The following is a 21,358-nucleotide window of genomic DNA, read 5'->3' on the forward strand; positions in this document are numbered from 1 at the left end:
TAGTGGCTGCAAATCTCAACCAAAGAAATTAAAGTGCTGCTTGCACGTACAGCTTTAAAATGACGTTTTAAGAGGCACTAAGACCAAAACCTCACTATATTGAAAATCGTAAGTTTGTATTTTTATTTGAATCCTGACTTCTCCGACTGCGTCGACCCAGCTTTTTATTTTTAATTTAGAGGGAAATGGAATGCACATACCATCTTCAAAAGACCGGATGCGCCGACAAACACCAACACGGAAATGTTACAACTATTTTTTTTTTTTTTGGGGGCTATGTTTACATTTGGTCTCCTCATTTTCACTAAATGTTATGTGTTCTGCAGTATTCCCACAATTGTTAGATAAAGAAAATGCAACCTCGTCTGTCTGACTCGGGTCAACCGTCTGCACAGTGTTAAAAACTACAACAACCAGTTCACCCAGCGAAATTAACCCATCCGCATTTTCTCTGGATGATGCGCGCAGAAAAATAGGGCGTCGTGGAAACTGCCTCATTCATTCGCGGAGGACAATCACTGTTTAAAGACGCAGGCGAGCGACCCACGTCACAGGAGCGAGAGAGGGAAAAAGAAGTGGGGGAGAGGAGGAAAAAAAGGGCATTTTGACTTCATTCCTGTGCAAGAGAGGAGAGTTTCCGCTGCACGCAGAGAGAAGGCAGTACGTAAAGAGCCACACGATTCCACTTGGCAGCCGAAATAGAGTTTAAAAAGCCTTGTTTTGTTGTTCATGCGTGCGCAGAGTAGAAATTATGGGCAAATCTGGTGCAAACCTACATCTGGAGCATCTCTCACACTTTTCACAGCGTTATTGTAGGAGGATATGGCCAAGTTTTCCGTATGCTGCTGTTTTGGGTCCACCGGGATCTGGAAAAGGCACGATCTGCAAGAGGATTGCTCACAGCTTTGGCCTGCAGTACCTGTCCAGGGCCACTTTCTACGCGAGGGCATAGCAAGCCAAAACAGGTAGGAGAGGCCAGAGCAAGACTATCTCGTGACAACAGGAAGCGCCTACCCCGAATTAGTCATTTTTCTCGTGTAATTTTCGCAACTATGCAGTTTCCTCATTAATAAATAATATGTTTTGGAGGAAAACGGCTATATAATGTTGCGCAAAATTGCTGAATAAAACAACAACACCAAAACCCGTTAAAGGTTTAAAGGTCTCTTGTTTTTTTTTTTTTTTTTTAGGTGCCCCAACAGCACTCTTAAAAACATGAAAACAAGCAAAAAGATTTTGGTTCTCACAGAACTCCCTGACAATTTGTTGCCTCCATTACAAGGTTCCCAATTTTTCTCAAACATTTCGAATTAACCCTCTGCCTAGAATAATTTCAACTCCCAGCGCATGCAAGGCATAAATAAACTGACGTTGAAGTTCAGCACAGAGAGTTTACAAAAAGTTGTGACTTCTTTAATAGGACCCTCTTCTATTTTTGCTCTCCGGTTCAGTTGAATGATGCGCCTGTTTTGTCAAACTCAAGGACCCAGTGGAAGTATTTATGGAATAACCCACAGGAGACTTCCATCATAGACTTTAAGGGTTGCAGCGACAGAAACAGAAACTGGTCAGATGTGATGACGCCCGATCCAACAGGCCCTGCTCTGTCTTGCCCTGCTTTTTTTTTTTTTTTTTTCAAATCTTCAACATCAGGAAGCAGAAACAAACATGATGTGCACTGTGTTTACTTGTCTGTCTTTTATCAGAGGCAGGCGTGCTGGCGAAGACCTACATAGAGAGAGGCATGCTGGTGCCTGACCAGGTGATGACCAGGCTGATGCTGCCCAAACTGGAGCAGCTGAGGAACCACAGCTGGCTGCTAGATGGTAAGAACAGTCGCACTTTGGCCACTTTTGCTTCTGTTTACTAAATTCCACTGGAGCAGGGGGGGAGCAGAACTCTATATAGCCGTTTCAGTTAATTATTATATTATATATTATTATAATTATAATGTGCTTTGTCATGCACCCTTAAGGTAATTGTGAGAACTGCCGATCTAACCCTGTATCTGGATTGGCCCGTGCAGATGCCACCCCTTGGAACCCTCCAGTGAAATGCAGCATTTAAAAGCAGGACCATATGCATGCACCAATTGGCCGGGCTCATGAAACACGACTAGCCCGCCTGCACACGACCACCGAGTCTGGGTGTTCTGTTGATGGTTGATTGTTAAAGTAAAAATAAAAATCCAAAAATTGGAACAAGTTTCATCATGTTTTTGTGTTTGTAAAAATAACAGTATTGATAAACTAACCGATGTAACTTAATTAGGCACAGCCACTTCATGTTGTGACAAAGCAGTAATGATTCACAGGGCTGCGTGGAAAAGTTTGTTGGAAAAGAAAACACCCCCTTTTTTTTAAAGTACCCATTGAATAGATCTACAGGAAATAAATAAAAAAACAAGTTTGGTCATTTTGATTTTATTTCATCTATTATATTTTTTTTAAGAACTATTTTCAGGTTATGGGAAAGAATCTGACTTTACTATTGTTGGGGATTTTCTCATCTTTTACCCAATGTGTTGTTGATTTACCTTACTGGTTTTCAATTATTTGCCTCATTTAAGTTTTCCAAGCCGCGGATTGCTGTACTTGTAGTATCTTGTGAAGTTTCTTGAGTAGAATTTGAACTCCATGCCCCTCATTAACCAAGCCAGACCTAAACATAATAGTCACTTTACTGTCCCCCACAGCTTGGATGGGCTTTTATGTGGATTGTCTTCCATTCCTTCTCTAAGCCAGGAGTCTGCAATCTGTGGTTCTTTAGGCTCTCCTAAGTGGCTTTTTAGTAATTTTGGTCAAAAATAAGAAATGTATAAAAAATATTCTTAAGTATAAAAGTAAAGAATAACTAGTTTGTGTATTTTATGTTTTCTCCTGCTATTTTTGCAGAGTTTTCACCACAGACTGGCACTTATAAAACACCATTCTTTTTTTGTAGGTCACTAGGTTGCTAACATGTTTTATATTTCTCATTTTTGATAAATTTGGAAAATTTAAGTAAAAAAAGGGTTTTATAGTCTTCTTGTAAAAGTTGGACATATTATTTTGTTCTAAAACCTAAAATTAGATGTACAATTTTAGTACTTTAATTTAACTATAAATGTAGTTCATACATTTATTTATTTTTTTGCTTCCAAAGGGTCATGTGGGTTTCAGGACTCTACACACATTTCGTTCATTAATAATGAGGGGAAAAAGGGCTCAGTGGATTTTAAAAGTTACTGACCCCTGCTCTAAACATATTTTAACAAATAAAAACATTTTGTTTTTCCTGTTCCCGCACTGTATGTATGCAGAAGCGTTCAATACCACCCAAGTGCCATTTGACAAGCTTGAAGCCCCTTTCCCATAGAGTTACTTTCTGAGGATAGATAAATGTAAATGATTTTTCTCAACCTGTGGAGATTTCTGCTGGTGTGTTTCTGTTCTCTTTGACTTTACAGGAGGGCACATTTTGTGGTTGAAGCTGCAGACGTCCTGCTGCTATAAGGAGTTACATGAGTCCTAGATATTTTAGATTGTGCATGTTCTGTCCAGTTGTTGCTTTTAGTGTTTTCCTCCTCGGTACATTGTTGCAACATCTGTTCTAAGGTCCTATAAAGCAATAGTAGGTCAGAGATTATGAGTATCCTCAAAAAAATGTTGTCGTTTAGGCTGTGTGTCCACATGAATTGGCCGTTTTGGGAGGCCGTAACAGAGCGGATATATTTTAAAACGGCGGTTTCCTTTTTCCGTGTGTACAGGCGAGCCACATCTTTTCTTAAGCGATGACGTCATGGCTTCGCCTCGCTCTGAAACCTGCGTGCGCCTCACTCTCACTAATAACATGGGTTAGTCTGTTAGTCTGACAGGTTTTCAATCCATTGTTTGGTATCAGTTCATTATTTTTCAGTCAATATATCTATCTATTGACTATAAGTAAATGTCCTTTACCCTTCCACTGTTTCTTTGTTTTTCTCTCATTTCTGTATCTGGTTTAAGCAGTTTCCATTTTTAAACCCAGCTGCTCTAGAAATGCCCGCCACTGCATTTTATACTTGAAAAGGGGCTGAAAAGAACAATTGTGATTGGCAATTGCTGCCTAGAAAAGTATAGAATATGGACCCAGAAACCGTAAAACAACGCAAGCACAACGCTTCAATTTTCAAGTTTTTTAAGTTTAAGCATGTCATTAGTCTAGTTTGGTTGAGCTTGTCTGTAATTGCTGGGTGTGACAAAACATCTGTCATCATTGTAGAGAAATAACCAGTTCCATTGTTTGTTTGTTTTTTAATAAAGTTTGTGTGTGGATGTGTATGGAACCCCACACCCACACCCAGCCACACACAAACACACCCACCCTGTGGGTGTGTTTGTGTGTGGCTGGGTGTGGGTGTGGGGTTTGTGTGTGGCTGCATTTTTCTCAGAGGTGTGGTCCATGTCATCTACATACATGATTAATTAGCATTGTTTTTTTGTGTCATTTTAAAAGTTCGCTCAAAATTCACATGACAATTGGATGGAAACATAGCGACATCCTCAACAGGGAGGGTAAGACTCAATTGTTCGTTGCCAAGGAAGCTGAGCGTATAGTGTCCAATCATGTAAACGCAAAGTTGAGTGGAGGGAAAAGTATGGTTAACAAAAAAAATACAAGTTCCACTTCCTGGTTCAATGATCATGGTAGCACTGTGCATTGTTCGCCAGCAAATCCACCCCACCTAAACCACATAATGGAGAAGTTACTGAGGGATCAGTACCAAAAATGGTGATAAGATGAAAGAAACCTCAGCATAGGCTGCACTGAATTATGCAAGAGGAGCGCTGCATAAGTTTTAAGTGCATCTAATGGACAGTATATAGACATACTTGTTAACACACTGACAATTATGTACTTAGAAATTTTTTTTATTGTCAACATTCAAAATTTCTGATAAGTTGAATGTTGGTGTTTTCATTAATTGTAAGCCATGATCATCGAACTTATAAGACAAATACCTCTTGGTGGGTATTGTTTCTATAATAAGTTTGACTTTTTGACCTAAATCTTTGAAATAATTAAACTTTTCTGTGATATGCATATTTATTAGGCTGTACTCGTATGTTTGGTATAGAACAACCTCATAAACTTCTAGCTTTAAATCTAGTGTAAACAATTCCTCTTAACCTTCCTAACTGTAAATTTACCAACCTGCTGATTAAAGGCAACTGATCCTCGTTGGTCTTGCATGTTAAGTATTAAATCGTGTCCCGTGTTTCTTTACTGCTTGTGAATTTATCGGTGTGACTAAGTTCTTGTTTTTTTTTTTTTTTTTTTTTTTTTTTTTTTTTTTTTTTTTGTTCATGTAAGTTTATCCATAACTGTAAACTTCTGTTATTACAACAGAACCAAAGGCAGGTGTTCATGTTAAAATCATCATGAAATTAATCAGAACTTGACTAATGCCGCTTTAGGTCTTGGGAGAATAAGAAACAAGGCGCGTGTAATCATAAAAAAACAGTTTGTAATGACGTCTGAGTTTCCTGCTTCTCCCTGTGTGATGTGTCCAGGATTCCCCCGCACGCTGGCACAGGCTCAGGCCCTGAACAATCTCTATCAGATGGACTTGGTCATAAGCCTCAACATTCCCTATGCGACGCTGAGCGAGAGGCTGAGCGACCGCTGGATCCACCCTGCCAGCGGCAGAGTTTACAACATGGGATTCAACCCCCCTCGAGTTCAGGTATCGGACACGCGAAAGTGAGCGTCTGCTGGCAGCGGTTCAGATGCTCGACCCGGCCACGATGTGACGGTCTGTTGTTCCCTTGTGCCGACGGGTTTTCAAGCTGAAAGGAATTTAAAGTTCATATGGATTCAGCAGAGAAGCTTATAAAGGGGAGGAGAAGGGGGAAAAAAACAAAGCTCCTTACTCCTGAGGCCACACACAGGCTGAATGAATGAATAATTTATTTCAGACAATCCAGTGAAATTATAAATTTAACACATTATGTTAAATGATGTATAAATATTATATATATATATATACACATATAATAGTAATTCTGTCTGAAAAGGGATGTGAAGAAGTGAAACTTGTTTAATCACACCCCTGCTCTTTCCTTTAATCGTTAACACCAACAATTTTCCTGATTCCTATTTTACCTGAGTCCATACTTCTAAAAGTAAGCAAATAAATTGATATACTGCACATTATAAACATACACATTCACATGTACATTGTACATTCAGACACTTATTACCTAGAGCTTATAGCCCACACGACCACAACTACTGCACTAGTATGTATTCACGCTTGTGCGGTGGCTAAAAGTACACATAGATCTTCACCGCCCTTTCTCCATCTTTTGTCTTTTCAAGAAAACCAGTTTGAGCCTTTTCCTAACCAGTCTCATGCTTGGACATTGCTTTAATTCAATGCTGAGTTTGTGTCATGCCTTCACAACACTTAGGGAATTTTACATTATCTAAAGTTTTTTGCCTACCTGTCGAGCGGAGCTGATGCACTTGTGGAAGTAAGTCTGTTGGGCTCTCTCTGGCATTAAGAAAGCAATTCTTAGCGCTGCACTGCCAGTCAGGACAAGTCTTGAATTTAATGTGGATGCATACACTGTAACAAACAGGCATGTCCAAATTGTGGCCCGGGGGCCGTTTGTGGCCCCTTTACTGATTGTGTGCAGTAGGACAACATTTATCCAATCAATCTGATTGCCATTCATTTATTAAAATTGGTTAAATTATAGTCTAATTAGTTTTATTTTAAATGATCATATTTTGAACAGTGGATACAAAAACTTTTTTTTATTTATTTCTATTCTTTTGTTTGGCCCTCAAGGGCTATTGACTTGACATTTTCTGTTTAGACACCCCTGACATAAAATGACCTGTAACCTTTATTTTTCCTGACATTAAATGAGACATTTTTGACCAAAACTCCTGTTTTAGGTCATTTAGGTTTATCAAAGCAAAGAGAAGAAGTGTTGTTAATCTTGTTAAACTGATCAAATTTACCAGCTTAACTAATATTAACTGACCAAAAATAGAAAACGTATAGTCTGATTTTAATGTGAGAAAGTAAGAAACCAATTATACACCGTGTGTAAATATCTGGAGCCAACTTTTTTTGATTAGTGGCCTGGTGGTCAGAGCATGGTGCTTGCCTACTGTAGAGACTGTAAGATTGCAGCCCACTGCTCCCTAAATGAAATAGGTTAAATGCAGAGGACAAATGTCACTGCAATGTACGATGCAATGAAAAATAAAGATGCTTAAATCATCTCCAAGGCTGTGAGTATTTGGCCGCTCTGCTTGGCTGAGTTTAAACTGGTTAGTGTTCGGCATGGATCTGGATCCCTTCCCTTTCATTAAGGTTTTGGGTGAGGACTTTCATCTTGTTCTGTTTTAATGCTTTCCAAAACCCAGATTTTATGTGTGCTTGAGGTAATTGTTCTGTTTGAACACCCACCTGTGTCCATGTTGCATCAGATTCTGTCGACCTTAATGAAATAACAGTTAAAGGTATAAAAGTTTTGGTAAGTTTTTAAAAACTAGATGAATCCTCAATAAATCCAAACTCTTATAAGTGTTTACAAGCAGTAAAGTACTCGCGTGTTTAAATGTAAAGATCCTCCAAATATACACGATAGATGCCAACTTTTTAAATAAACAAGAAAAAAAATGCAGTATAAATGTAATTTAATAAGATCAAGCAGTGTATTTAAATGTTTATATTTAAAAAGCAAAAGAGACTTGCTTCAGAGTTTAGTTTATAGAACAAAATATTTTTTCATAAAATGTAGCTTTTTTGGGGGGGGATGACAAATTATTAATAAAATGGAGTCTTTGTGTCATATTTAAAATATAAGTTTAGGAACACTGAAATAAATGAATGACAAAATGAGTTGCATCAACATTTAATTTCCCTTTTGGGATATATTAAGTATTTTTGAATTAAATAAATAACCTAAATAAGTTATTTTATGCAAAAAAGCTGTTTTAATGAAGAGTTGTTATTTTGGGATGTTTTCACCCCTTTTGTCTTAAAATATGAGCATTTCAGAAGCATTTTATGGGCATATGCATTTCATTTTGTTGTAATTCTCTTTGCCGTGACAGTTTTAACAGAGTGAATTGTTGTGACCTTGGCTTACCATCCTCAGGGTAAAGATGACGTGACCGGGGAGCCACTGATTCAGCACGATGATGACAAGCCAGAAGCTCTGATGGCACGACTCCGACACTACAAGGAACTGGCCAAGCCTGTTATAGACCTGTACAAGTAGGTTAAGCATGTTTCATGCTAAACAATCACAAATCAGAATACGTTAGGTATTGATTCACTGTTTCTAAGCTAAGTAAGATTTATGTGTATTATCATTTTTACAATAACAATAGAATCGTAAGGAGGCGATTAGAGATGCATCAATAAATCTGCTGGTGACCAGAATCAGATGATTTTTAATGCGGATCCGCTCCAGCTAGTGGCTGACCAGTCAGAAACTCAAAAATCGAACAGCATTTCCAAACAGTGAATGCACCATAGTAAGAGCTACCAGGCTGGTCTGGAAACCACAATCTTCTGTGTAGGTGTTGTTACTGAGGAGGAGGACTTGTTGTTAGCTGTTTACGGTATCAGTGAGATGTTGGGAATGAAGTCAGGGGAAGCGCAAAGATATAGGAAGCCTTTTAAAAGGAAGCTGTATTTCCTTGGTGAAGTTGAGACGTGTCTGCAGTTCCTTTAGGACACAACAGTGTGAGAGAGTGAGACTTTCAGAAGATAACAGGAAGTTAACCCCCTTTGAGTTTTTAACATGTCATCCCAAAATGCTGAATTAGGGAATGTTTTCAGTCTTCAAGTAATCTTGAAACAAACATGTAGAGATTGCTGTATCAGCTACCTTTAAGTCAGTGGCAGTTTAAGAAGTCAACTCTCTTTGTATCTTTATTGCTCTTTCACACAATGGGCTATACATATTAATGAGCAAAGGCTAGAGGAGAACAAATCTGTTATTTTCTTACAGATCACAGAGAAAAATCACAATTGGCTAAAATTGGTATTTACAGGTCAAAGATTTTCAGAAACTGGAATTTGACATAATTATTATTATTATTATTATTATTCTCCACTGAAATGCGTCAGATTATTGTGAAATACTATAGACAAAATACAAAAAACTCCCAAAAAACAATTTGACTGCATATTTTAGTTTAATTTTAATCTTTTAGAGAAACTGTAATTGAGTTTTAATCACAATGTACTCATTTAAACGTTTAAATCATAGTATATCTTAGTCAACTCAATTTACAGTAAACTGAATTGATTACAATGTGAAGTTGTTGATTCTTACATCTTTAAAGGAAAATCATGTCTTGACACATATGTGAATATATTTTCAGAAACTGAATAGAATTGAGTTAAATCTTTGTTTTTTATGACAGCTATGACTAAACATTTCTACAAAAAAGCAGATTTGAGTCTCTTGGTTTATTTCACTCAAATGTTTGATAATAGAGGGGTTTATTTCGAATAGTTTTATGCAGTTTTAAAACATGTTTGGGGTACGAAGCCTAAACTGGCTGAATGGCTGTCCGAGTCCTCTAATGGACAGCAGGCCTGGGATGGACTTATCACCGATTATCGCTATTTGTTGATTTTTATCTCTCTCCTACCTTCTTGTCCTGTTATATTTTGAAAAACTAAGACACTATAAATAAAAATAGTTTTTTATAGCCACAACCAGCGTTTCTTTCTTCTTCTCCTGTCTTGCCTCAGATCACAAGGAGTCCTGCACTCATTTTCGGGAACAGAAACTGACAAGATTTGGCCTTACATCAACTCTCTCCTCAGTACCAAGATGCACACGCAGCCGTCAGACGCCCCTCCAACCCAAACGCCCTGACTGATTCGCGAGAAGGGACCACGGAGAAGCAAGAGGAAGTTGATTTGTATGTTTTGTTACATGCTGGAGTGAGATTCTAAGGAAATGCACAAGAGACAAATCCACATGTTGATTGATTTTGATGAATAGTTGTGTGGAAACATTTCCAAAGCTTTGTACTTAAGATTGCCATAAATTCCTAATAATCACTTTGAAAAATGTTGTTGCTTCTACGGGTTTTCAAAGAACTGTCTTTTTTTCCCCTTTCCTAAATGACTTTTCCTATTTTCAATCATACTTGCAGAATCAAAAGGCAGAATAAAAAAAGGTAAATAGAAATCTTTTTTTTTAAATGGCAGTTTAGATGTATTCTATAAACCAAAAATTAAGGGGTGGTATATCAAAAGTCACAACAGACCCTTAAACAAAATGCTTTATTAATGTAGATATTTCAACTGTGCTCCAGTTTTGGGCTGGAAAAGCAGTTGGATTTGCTAATTGTTATTCTCAGTAATCAGGCAACAATTAACAATTCAAGCTAGCAACTGCATTTTTTAAAATGTTTTTTTTCTTCATTAAAACACTGTAGCAAGTTTTTACTGGCAGTGTGAAAAGAACTGCGTGTGTGTGCCTGACTTAATGAGATGCAAAACTTGTGTAAACAAGTTGATACTGCAGCTATCGCTGTGTTTTATTTGTGCAGCAGCCATATTGGATTTTGAGGTGGAGGGTTGGCGAGGACCCTCTGACCTTCCGAGTTGGACTTCCATCTTCGGTGGGGACTCCATTTGATTTTTCCCGCCTTTAAACTTGGAAATTTTGACCTTGTGGCACAAGTGAAAAGTTTTCTTCTTATATTTTGTGTCTCTGAATGTGCCTGACGGCAGCTGTAGTGATCCTTTAGCAAACATAAGTCGTCTGTTACAAATGCGCTAACGATTTTTTTTCTTTTTCCTTTATTTTTGTTTTGCTGGGTTTTGACCCTTTTCTGTACACAGTATATTTTCAGAGGTATTGGGAACTTTGGGTTGTTGCTGGATTAGTTCAAGAAGCCTTCACAGTTTCGCTGCAGGCATTAAAGTGAATTCCTTGAATGTTACATTTCTCAAAATGTACTCTGATGTAGCCTTCTGTGTATCTATGAAAGGGGCCTTTTTTTTAGGATTCTGACACTGTTGCAGTCTTGTTTTTTTCCTGTGTCTTAAATCAATCATCGGTGCAGAATGAATCTTTGTTGCCTTCGCTTTACAACAATTTGCCCTGGAGAATAGTTTAGGTGTCATCAGTTAAAGTTTGCCTTTTGTAATAACTTAGGAAACTATTAAAAAAATTTCAGCAGCTGACGAACAAAGACAAGCTTGAATCGCTTTTCCAGTTCTGTGGCCTTTTAGTTTTTTGCAACTTACGACCAAATATTTTGAAGTTCCAGCTTGAAGCTTGTAAATGGCAGCTTTTAATCTGTGACTGGCTGTAAAGGGCAGAGAACCCGTTTTCATTTTTTGGGATCCTTGTATAACTGATACTGGGTATTTCTCTTTTGGTTGTCCCCCTGACTGTAGATAGAGCACCAAAGGAAAAGGAGCCGCAGTTCAAGAGGCACCAGCTTGCTTCAGGTGTAGTTTCTGTTGTGTGGTCCTGCACCTGTTGAGCTCCATGCAGGGTCTTGAGTGAATGGTTGTGCTGCTAAAGCGGTAAAACTGTACAATGCCACGCTACACAGCTTTTCTGTAACACCACAGAGACCTTTCTGTTTTCACATGATGCGGTAGAAAGAAGTTACATTCCAAGAACAATAAAACTATTGTCCAAAGCACGACTACTTCCTGTGTGGTTAATCCATCTACATCATATGTACAGTATGCACATCTGAGCTGTTTGTTTCCTCTAAGACTCTTAAACATTCATTCAGGTTAGGATACACTCGGTGTAAGTACATAATAATTCTTGTTGAATGTTTGCTTTGGTGCAAGCAGTGGATCTCAAAAGTGCACATACCTTTGTAACCTAAAAAAAGACCACAACAAAGGGTTTTAATTGTTCTTCTGATGCATATAAGGAAAGAAAATGTTGCATTCATCTGTTTTATATAAGCAGGAACTCGCTGACTACATCATTATTGAATTACAGCACCATGTTTTTAAGGTCCAGACTTGTATCAATTACAGCAAATATTAATCTGAAATAAAATGCAGCTTTAATCCCAGTTGCATTCTATACCTACTGTATATTGGTGGAGAGTTTACGAGGGATCATCTCATTATACAAAGGTAACTATTTCCCTTTGTGTTTTATGTATACTGTTTATATAATGGTATCAGTGAAGACAATCAATAACCGAAGGGAATATGGGAAAACGGTCACATGAAGACAAACGGGGTGTTTCTCAAAATTTAGAAAAATATAAAAATGGGTAACAAAGGAGCTCCAGGGGTTATCGTTGTATTAGTTGTGGTTTAGGTGTGACGTTAAAATATCCCATATTACCTATATGTCTGGATGATGGAGTAGTGATAAGACTTTTTGTTCCAAAGAACAAAAATATTTTCCAAGTCCTTTCTGGTGATTGTGTTATGGTTAAAAGAACTAAACCTAGACTTTTGGGCCATACCCCCAGAAGTTATTTGGCACAAAACATCCCTGGATATTGTCAAAATAACCACCACAACCACATGGAGGAGGCATCCTCCTCCTGCAGGGGTTCTGGTAAGGAAAATTCTGAAGAATTGATCCCAAAATTTCAACTGATTTCTAGAAAGCTGAGGATGAATTATTCAATTTTCTAGAAACTCAGACACTCCCACCATGCACCTGTGCCAGGGATGCTCCAGTCCTCCAGAGCTTCCATCCTGTAACTTTAAGATGCATCCCTGCTCCAACACACCTGAATCAAACTGAATCCAGTTCTGTAGAGGCCTGTGCAACCAGACCTTCATTTAAATCAGGAGTGTTGGAGAAGGGACGCTTCTAAGCTGCAGGATATGAGCTCTGGATTTGGACACACCTCACGCAGAACAACAACAAAAATGGCTTCCCTGAAAAATATGAATAAACAAAAGCTAATAGCTGTGACCAAGCAATGCCCTCATGACAGGAAAGATTTGTATTTTTTTCCACCAAATTTAAGTGGGTAATTAATGAAAAGTCAATAGATTCATACCAAAGAAGACTGAATGCAGAAATTGCCTCACGATGCTCCGACAACAGATTATTTTTGGGTAAACTGTACATGCATTGATGAAACTAGATTAATGCAGCATTTTTACTTTAATTATTTTGATTAACTTGTTTTTTAGTTGGATTACACATGGAAAAGGTCACATTCAAAGTTGAAAAAGTCTTTCTTTCTCGCCTGCCTGCCTGTCTTCCCTCCTCTTCTAATCCTGGAGGATTTGTAAGTAAAGCCAGTACGTATTAGAGTCTGGGTTAAACTCTGCTCCACTGCCTGACACAGATTAGAGCTTCGTCTTCTGTGTTTACCTTCGACATGAGGTGCAGAACAGTCTGTGTTTGCGGAGCTCAGCTTTAGATCACCAGTTTTCACTTGCACAATGAATTTAGTTTATTACATTCTTTCTAAAGATCCGTCAGTCTGTCCGTTTCTTTGTTTCAGCCTGGAAGCACGAGGAGTGGAAGAAAAAGATTCAACAGTAACAGCGACAGTGATCAATAAAAACAACTAAATTCAAGATTTAAAAAAGATGCAGAGCCTGAAAAGGGTGGCTGAAGCATCAGCGTGCGCATCCTATATCTTCTCTCAACTCCGTGTCTTTATTTCTCTCAGAAAAAGAAAATATTCAGAGTAAGCAAGTGCAAAACAACTTGAAGCTAATGAATTCACATCAGACAGAAGCTCAGATTTCTGGCTGATCTATTTGCCTAAAATAAGTCATTATTGAATAGCTTTCAACATTAATTTTCCTTTGAGGTCATAAATACTTTCTAATATTCAAATATTGAATCATTTTCTTTTGCTTCAAACAAGATCTAACACTAATGTTTTATTCAATACATAATCTAGTTTTAAACTTGAATGTATTTAAATAAAAAAGTACATTCGTTGACTTTGAATAGAATAAATAATAAAACATCTTCACTTTACATCTTTATGCATTTATGCATTTGACTTTAGAAGTATAGGTTTGATATAATTCATATGTGACTTTCAACAAGTTTGTTGACAATAATTGATCACAGAACCTATATTTACAATGTTTCTCTCTCGTGTTTTCTGCTTCTACTCGGAACCTTGCAACGAAATTTCCACACAAATGTTCATTGCCAATGTGCAATAAATTCAATTCAATTTTATTTATATAGCGCCAATTCATGAAACATGTCATCTCAAGACACTCTCTAAAGTCAAGTTCAATCACATTATACAGATTGGGTCAGATCATACAGATTGGTCAAACATTTTTTTTTTCATATATAAGGGAACCCAGTTGATTGCATAAAAGTCTTGACAAAGACATTCACTCCTGAAGAAGCGTAGAGCCACAGGGAGAGTTGTCTGCATTGTCCATGGCTTTGCAGCAATCCCTCATACTGAGCAAGCATGAAGTGACAGTGTAATCTAATCTAAGTCTAATAAACTTGAGTTCAGACATTCTTTCTGTTGGAACATCACAAACCATAAACTATAAAAAATGTGGGACTGATGGCCTGGTGGTTAGAGAGCGGGGCGCTTGTGTCCTGGAGAGGCTGGAAGGGTCCTGGTTCGACTCTGGGTCCCCGAGCAAGGCCCTTAGCCTCTGAATGCTTCCTGGGCACCACACAGTGGCAGCCCACTGCTCTCTAAGAGATGGATGATTATTAGCATATCTAAAATCCAACACAACATAATCAGATCTGATGGAGAGTAGCATATCTTATGCTGTTGCTTTACAACCATAAACAACAAAAAATGCGTGACTGGTGACCTCGTGTTTAGAGAGCAGGGTGCTTGTGGGAGATACTACAAGGTTTCCTGGTTCGAAATCCGATGGAGAACAGCACATCTGAAAGTCTAACCAAATATTTCCAACTGGATTTATGTCTGGACTTACTTACACTATGAGTCAAAACTTTAAACACACCTTTGTCTTTCAGTTGCTTTTCCTTATTTTTATTACCTTTTACATTGTAGATACATACTAAATACTTTAACTATGACGCAAAAGTACTCAATATTGCCAACAGTAATCACTCCCCCATCCAAATAATTGAAATAAAGTGTTTTAGTTCCTTCCATGGCCACACGTGTATACAATCCAACACTTAGGCATTCAGACTGTTTGAACAAATATTTGTGAACGTGTAGGTCTCTCTCAGGAGCTCAGTGAACTCCAGTGTGGTTCCGTGATAGGATGCCACATGTGCAATAAGTCCAGTGGTGAATCGCCCCTGCTCCTAAATGTTCCCCGGTAAACTGTCAGCGGTATTGTAACAAAGTGGAAACGATTGGGAAAGTCAGCAACTCAGCCACTAAGTGGTAGGCCACGTAAACTGACGGAGTTAGGGTAGCAGACGCTTAGGCGCATCCTGCCCAGGAGTCACCAACTTTGCTACAGACCTTCAAACTTCATGTGGCGCTCAGATAGATGCATAGAGAGCTTCATTAAATGGCTTTCCATGGCCAAGCTGCTGCTTTCAAGCCATGTATCCCCATGATCAATGTAAAGTGTTGGATGCAGTGGTATAAAGCACTCCACCGCTGGACTCTAGAACAGTAGAGGAATATTCTCTGGAGTGATCAATCACACTTCTCCACCTGCCAATCTAATGGATGAGTCTAGGTTTGACGGTTACCAGGAGAACTGTACTTTTCTCACTGTATTGTTTCTGGTTTCTGGTTTAGGGTCATTTTTCTGGAACTGGGCACCGCCCCTTAGTTCCATCTTTGAACGCTTCCACATACTGAGAGATTTTGGACAACTCCATGGTCCCGACTTTGTGGGAACAGTAGGGAGATGGCATGGCTTTGTACAAGTGCAATGGTCCTATAAGGACATGGGTGAATGAGTTTGTTGTGGATGACCTTGACTGGCCTGAACAGAGTCCTGACCTCATCTCAACAGAATCTTTTTGGGATGAATTAGAGCGGCGACTGAGAGCCAGACCTTCTCGTCCAGCATCAGTGTCTGACCTCACAAATGAGCTTCCAGAAAAATAGTCAGAAATCCCTATAAACACACTCCAGAACCTTGTGGACCGCCTTCGCTGAAGAGTTGAAGCTGTTATAGCTGCAACGGGTGAATCGGTGTCATATTGAACCCTATAGATTAGGAATGGGATGTCACTTAAGTTCATATATGTGTCAAGGCAGGTAATGAAATACTTTAGGCAATATAGCCATGGAATTATATAGCTCACAAAAAATATGAAATAGGTCATTAATATTTTTGATTCTTCGAAATAGCCACCTTTTGTTTAGATGACTGCCAGGCACACTCATTGGCATCCTCTCCATGAACTCCCATCAGCCTTAAAGGAGTTCCGAGAGCTAGTAATATAAATGAAGACAGACCATTGAATGAGAAGGTGTGTCCACATCCTTTGACTGGTAGTGTTCATCTACAATGCCTCACAAATTTTACTACCACAAACTTTATGCACCGGGTTGGATTTTAAAACTTATATAATTTTGTTTGCACTTCAAAAAATAGATGCATTATGTTATGTTGGTGTTTCAAAACCTCATTAAATACACCGACGGTTGACAAAACATGGACAAGTTCAAGGGGTGTGAATACTTCTGCAAGGAACAGTGGGTCACTAAATCCACTCCGTGTTTTGCTGTTCCTGTCAGGAAGCGCTGAGCAATGCTCCTGAACAGATCTATGAACATTCAACCCAATGCTGCCCCCTTGCTTTCTCCCATCCGTGCGTGCTGCAGATCTACCACTGGCAGCCCTGTTTTCTGGTCCTACGCCAAAGACGCGTTCAGATGTGTGATGATGCAGTATCTCGGTGCCTCCACGGCTTCGCTGACAGGGTAGCTGGGATCTATCTAGAAACCCCTGCAGCGGAGCCAAGTTTTCACAGGTCATTTTACACTCTGACCTTTTGATTAAAGTGAATGACAAAGCAGAGGTCAGTGCGTGTGCGCGCAGCCGGGATTTAAAGCTCATCTCCACAGCGGCACAAGAACGGCGCTCCAGGGAGAATGATAGAGAGCGCCCCGAAAGGTAAAGGACTCCTTTGAGCTGTCACTTTCAGATCTCTTGTGTGTGTGTGTTTTTTTAAATAATCTATCAGTTTCTGAAAACCTCAACCGTCCCGTTTCATCTCATACCAACAGAGATGCTGAGAGCATCATGATCGGCGCCTGGATGTTACATAACATTAAGCTACCCTTAGAAATCGTGACCAATCACACTCGGCGCATCTTGCGCCTGCATGGCAGCTGATTTATCTCAACCAACATGCACATATTTCAAGGTGACTTTATGTGGATTTTCTGGAGGCGTTTGCAAAACACAAAGTTGGGTCACGATCGCCCCGGGCCTGTTTGGGGTGCACACAACTGGGCGATGAATGACATCATTTGGGATATTTTTGTCATAAGGGAAGATTTTTTTTGAAAACAGACGATTTCATAATTTTTTAACCCAATGTGCAAAAAAATGCTTTTGAATCGCTAGATAAATGACCTGGGGCGCTTCTGACTTGACTGAATGAGCGGTGTGAAGGCTGCCACTCAGATTAACTGGATCTTTTTGACCCTTGGAGCGATCAGTCTCTTCAGAAGAGCACTGATTTATCCACCAAAATATGTAGAAATAACGATATGAACGACTCGTCGTTTTAATTCTCAATTTTGGCGTCGCTGGAGAGAGATGTCAGGTGTGTTTTTTTCTGATTTATCTGAACCTGCAGCCTTTATTTCCCAGGAAACGCTCTGTTCTGAGAGGACGGCTCCTCTTCCGCTGTCCGACTGCGCACCTCCACTGCGCGTCACGTTCGTCACGTGAACAGCTTAACAGCGCTTGGTTAAGCTCCATGTTGCGCTCATTAGGACTGACACGCTTTTTTTCCAACAGAAATAAGGACTTTGTGGTCACCCACGAGTCCACTGACATGCAGTGTAGGCTGTGGCAAATATATAAAATCCAAGCGTACAGCGGTGAAACTGTAGTTCCACGCTAAAGTATTCATCTTTGAGCTATTTCGCAGTTTTATGATCTCCAATATGTATTTTACCAGGAATTTATGTCACAAGCCAAACACAAAAATTTTTAATTCTGAAGTGAAAGCAAAAATAACACATAGCTTTTATAAAAAAAAAAAAAAAGAAATAAGATGCATTGATATGTGTTAACCCCTTTCTGTAACCCCTTGAAAAGAAATCACTAAAACCATCGTGTATCACGGTGGCTGTAATAGGGAGATTGCGACAAGCCGCCTTAATTTTGTGAAAGAGACTAGTGACTGTATACATACAGCCAGAGTTACTATAGTATAGTTCAGATTAATCATAATCATGCATTGGAATGGTTCAGTCAAAGTCCAGACGGGAAATCATTTGAGAATCTCGGGCAGGATTTAAAAAATGATGTTCAGATACTGTCCATCCAATCTGACTGTGAGCTTTTTTAAAAAATAAAAACAAAAAACAAAGAATGGACCGAAATTTCCTACCATAGATGTGCAAAGCTGGTAGAAACACACTCAATAAGCGGCACAGTGGTAACTGCAATAAAAAAGGTGCCTCTAAAAACACTGACTTGTCATTTAGGAAAGAATGCGTGCCACACTTTTCAGATATCAATTTGTAAAAGCTTTTGATTTCCATGAACATTCACTTCCACTGCACAATTATATGTTGGTCTATTCACAAAACTAAATACACTAAAGATTGTGGTTTTATGCAACAAAATGTGAAAAGGTTTAACACTTTCAATACTGCAAGATACTTTTGAAGGACACTGTGATCTTGGGGAAGATATAAGATCTCAATGTCTCTTGCTGCAGCGGGTCAGTTCAAGTTTATGCTTAGTCCTTCTGCTGATCCAGCAGATTCCTTGATTCTGCTTTAACTGTTATGTGGATAATCATTGATCCTCAGTAGATACTAGAGTATGGTGGTAAAAACCAGTTAAGACTGTGATACATTTAGAATCATTTGCCATAAAACAAATGAAGTGGATTTCAGCAGTAAATGTCAAAGAAAAAGAATTTAGTGCATGCCACCACTAGCAAGACATTGGCAAGTTATTTCCAGTACTTGCTTTGCTTAATAAAACAATCTGGTTTCTTTATGAAGCAGGTGTACAGAGAGAAAGGCTTTGTTCTACAAAAGAAGAAAGAAAAGGCAGTTTTAGGAAGGATGAGAAAAAGGCTAGACACGGCAACACAGATAAACACAAAAAAAGCAATAAAGACATAATGAATGATCTTTGTTCTGCAATCTGAGCCGTTCAAACTCAAAAGTTCATCTTTAAAATGTGTCAGTGTGGAGAGAAAGCTCAGAAGCACTGCAGAAGTTGCATAAATGTGCATAAATAAAGTGAAACATTTAATACAGATTAGTAGAACTTGCAAAGGGCATGATAAGCTGTAAAAAAAATATTAAGATATTGAGGGGTGCTCACAGAACCTAAACAAGAAGTGTGAAAGTGTTCACTGACTTTCAGGAAATAACTTTTTTGAAACATTCACAGTTTTAACGTAACTATCTGCTTTTTGCTAGGAGACAGCTAGTTTTCGAACAACAGTGTCCTTTGAAACTAACAATGAAGAAACATGTAGTGCCTTGCAATAGTATTTACACCCTGGGAGCATTTTTACACATAGACATGTTACAACCACAAACTCAAATGGGTTTAACTGAGTAGTTATGTGACCTTGCAACACAGATAAGTGTATAATTGTGTAGCAAAATTTAAATGATACATGTTTTCTTTTATACCAATAAAAATCTGAAAAGTGTGGTGTGCATTTTATTCAGTCATGCTGTGCAATACTTTTTGGAACCGCTTTTCAGTGCAATTCAGTGAGGGTTGGAGGGTAGTTAAAAGCTTTGCACGCTATTTTTTTCTAATAATAATAGTAATAATAATAATACATTTTATTTTAAGCGCCTTTCAAAACACTCAAGGTCACTGTACATGTAAAAACAATAAATGGTAAAAGCAATGTCGTCATAATGAAAAGAAACAACACATTTTTGTATTGTATAGTTGTATTTTAAAATTAAGGAATTAACAAGGCTACGGTGGCCAACTGGGGCAAATGTAGAGTAAACAGCTGAACGCCCAACAAACGGCCAAATGCTCTGTAGACACATGATCAATGCAAACTCCAAGACGCACAAACACAGAAAAATGCAAATGAAAAACGCTGCAAAAACATGTTGCAGTCACCGGAAATAGAAGCAAAATAAAAAATGCTGCAAGTACCGACCACTACAGCAAGTTAAAAAAAAGCTGCAAACTCATCTTTTAACAACAGTGTTCTGTAATTTTGATGATTTGCTATTTGTGTTTTGATGGTTCAGTACAGCCGCCGACATGGGGCAAACGCGCAGCAAACGACTGAAGGCGCCACAAAGGGTCAAACGCGCTGCAACAGAAAAACCACTGCAAAGGAAAAGTGCTGAGATCACAGAAAATACAATGATGCAAACACCAAAACACACAAACAAACAAAAAAACAAAGGCAACAGAAAAAGGGCGCAAAAGAAAAATGCTGCAAGGACCAACCACAACAGCAAGTTAACAAAAGCTGCAAACTGGACCTAAAAAATGGAAGTGCACCAGACCACTAGGGGGAGTAGAGGGACTCTGTGAACAAGAGCACTGTAACATTATCTATGTAAACATGCTGATGTTCTATAATATTGTGTAAGATTAACGCAACATGTTTAAAAAAAGACATTAACAAAGCTTTCAATATCTTTCTTCCCTCCAACAGCAACTGAGAATTTGTGGCTTTACTGAGAGTCTGCTCCCATTTGACTCAGACTCCCTCTAGTGGTCTGGCACGCTTCCATTTTTGTAGGGCGAGTTTGCATCATTTTTTAACTTGCTGTTGTGTTTGGTATTGGCATCGTTTTTCTGTTGCATTTTTGTTTTGTTTTGTCTGTGTGTTTTGGAGTTTGCATCATTGATCACAGCACTTTTCCTTTGCAGCGTTTTTCTGTTGCAGCGCGTTTGACCGTTCGTGGCACGTTCATTCGCTCGCCGCGTGTTTGCCCATGTTGGCGGCGGTGCTGAAAAATCAAAACACAAATAGTAAACCGGCAAAACTACAGATACGACGAAATAGTTTTAAACAGGTTCCAACTTCGCCGAATATATATTTCAAATTTTAGGTGTTTGAATGAAAACAAAAATCCGTTACAAGACTTCTTGGTTTGTAAAGATGCTTTGCTTCTCATTCTCTTTACTTCTTCAGTTCTAATCACTGATGAGTACCTTAGAGGCGGTAATACAACAAGCTGACTACAGACGGTCCAAAACAAAAAAACGGAATTGATGACCCACCTGTTCTTTCTATGAGTCCATTGATCATTGTTA

General features: G+C 38.7%; 2 protein-coding genes across 3 annotated transcripts in view; both read left to right on the forward strand.

Annotated features, from left to right (window-relative positions):
* Positions 1–11,673, forward strand: part of ak4 (adenylate kinase 4) — a 33,443-nt gene extending 21,770 nt beyond the window's left edge. The window contains exons 2-7 of one of the 2 annotated variants that reach the window (XR_002429103.2): positions 1,707–1,826; positions 5,535–5,707; positions 8,142–8,260; positions 9,755–9,927; positions 10,165–10,188; positions 11,420–11,673. Coding sequence is in view for 1 of the 2 variants with exons in the window: in XM_021324295.2 (XP_021179970.2) it covers positions 1,707–1,826; positions 5,535–5,707; positions 8,142–8,260; positions 9,755–9,881 (539 nt within the window). In the remaining variant the exon portion in view is untranslated. The remainder of the gene's footprint in view (positions 1–1,706; positions 1,827–5,534; positions 5,708–8,141; positions 8,261–9,754; positions 9,928–10,164; positions 10,189–11,419) is intronic. The other variant, XM_021324295.2, reaches the window with a different exon arrangement.
* Positions 11,674–16,771: 5,098 nt separating this feature from the next.
* dnajc6 (DnaJ (Hsp40) homolog, subfamily C, member 6) overlaps positions 16,772–21,358 on the forward strand; it is a 57,990-nt gene continuing 53,403 nt past the window's right edge. Inside the window, exon 1 of the mRNA XM_021324299.2 lies at positions 16,772–17,026. The gene's annotated coding sequence lies outside the window, so the exon portion shown is untranslated. The remainder of the gene's footprint in view (positions 17,027–21,358) is intronic.

The sequence above is a fragment of the Fundulus heteroclitus genome, chromosome 9, assembly GCF_011125445.2.
Source record: "Fundulus heteroclitus isolate FHET01 chromosome 9, MU-UCD_Fhet_4.1, whole genome shotgun sequence".
NCBI classification, from domain to species: domain Eukaryota; kingdom Metazoa; phylum Chordata; class Actinopteri; order Cyprinodontiformes; family Fundulidae; genus Fundulus; species Fundulus heteroclitus.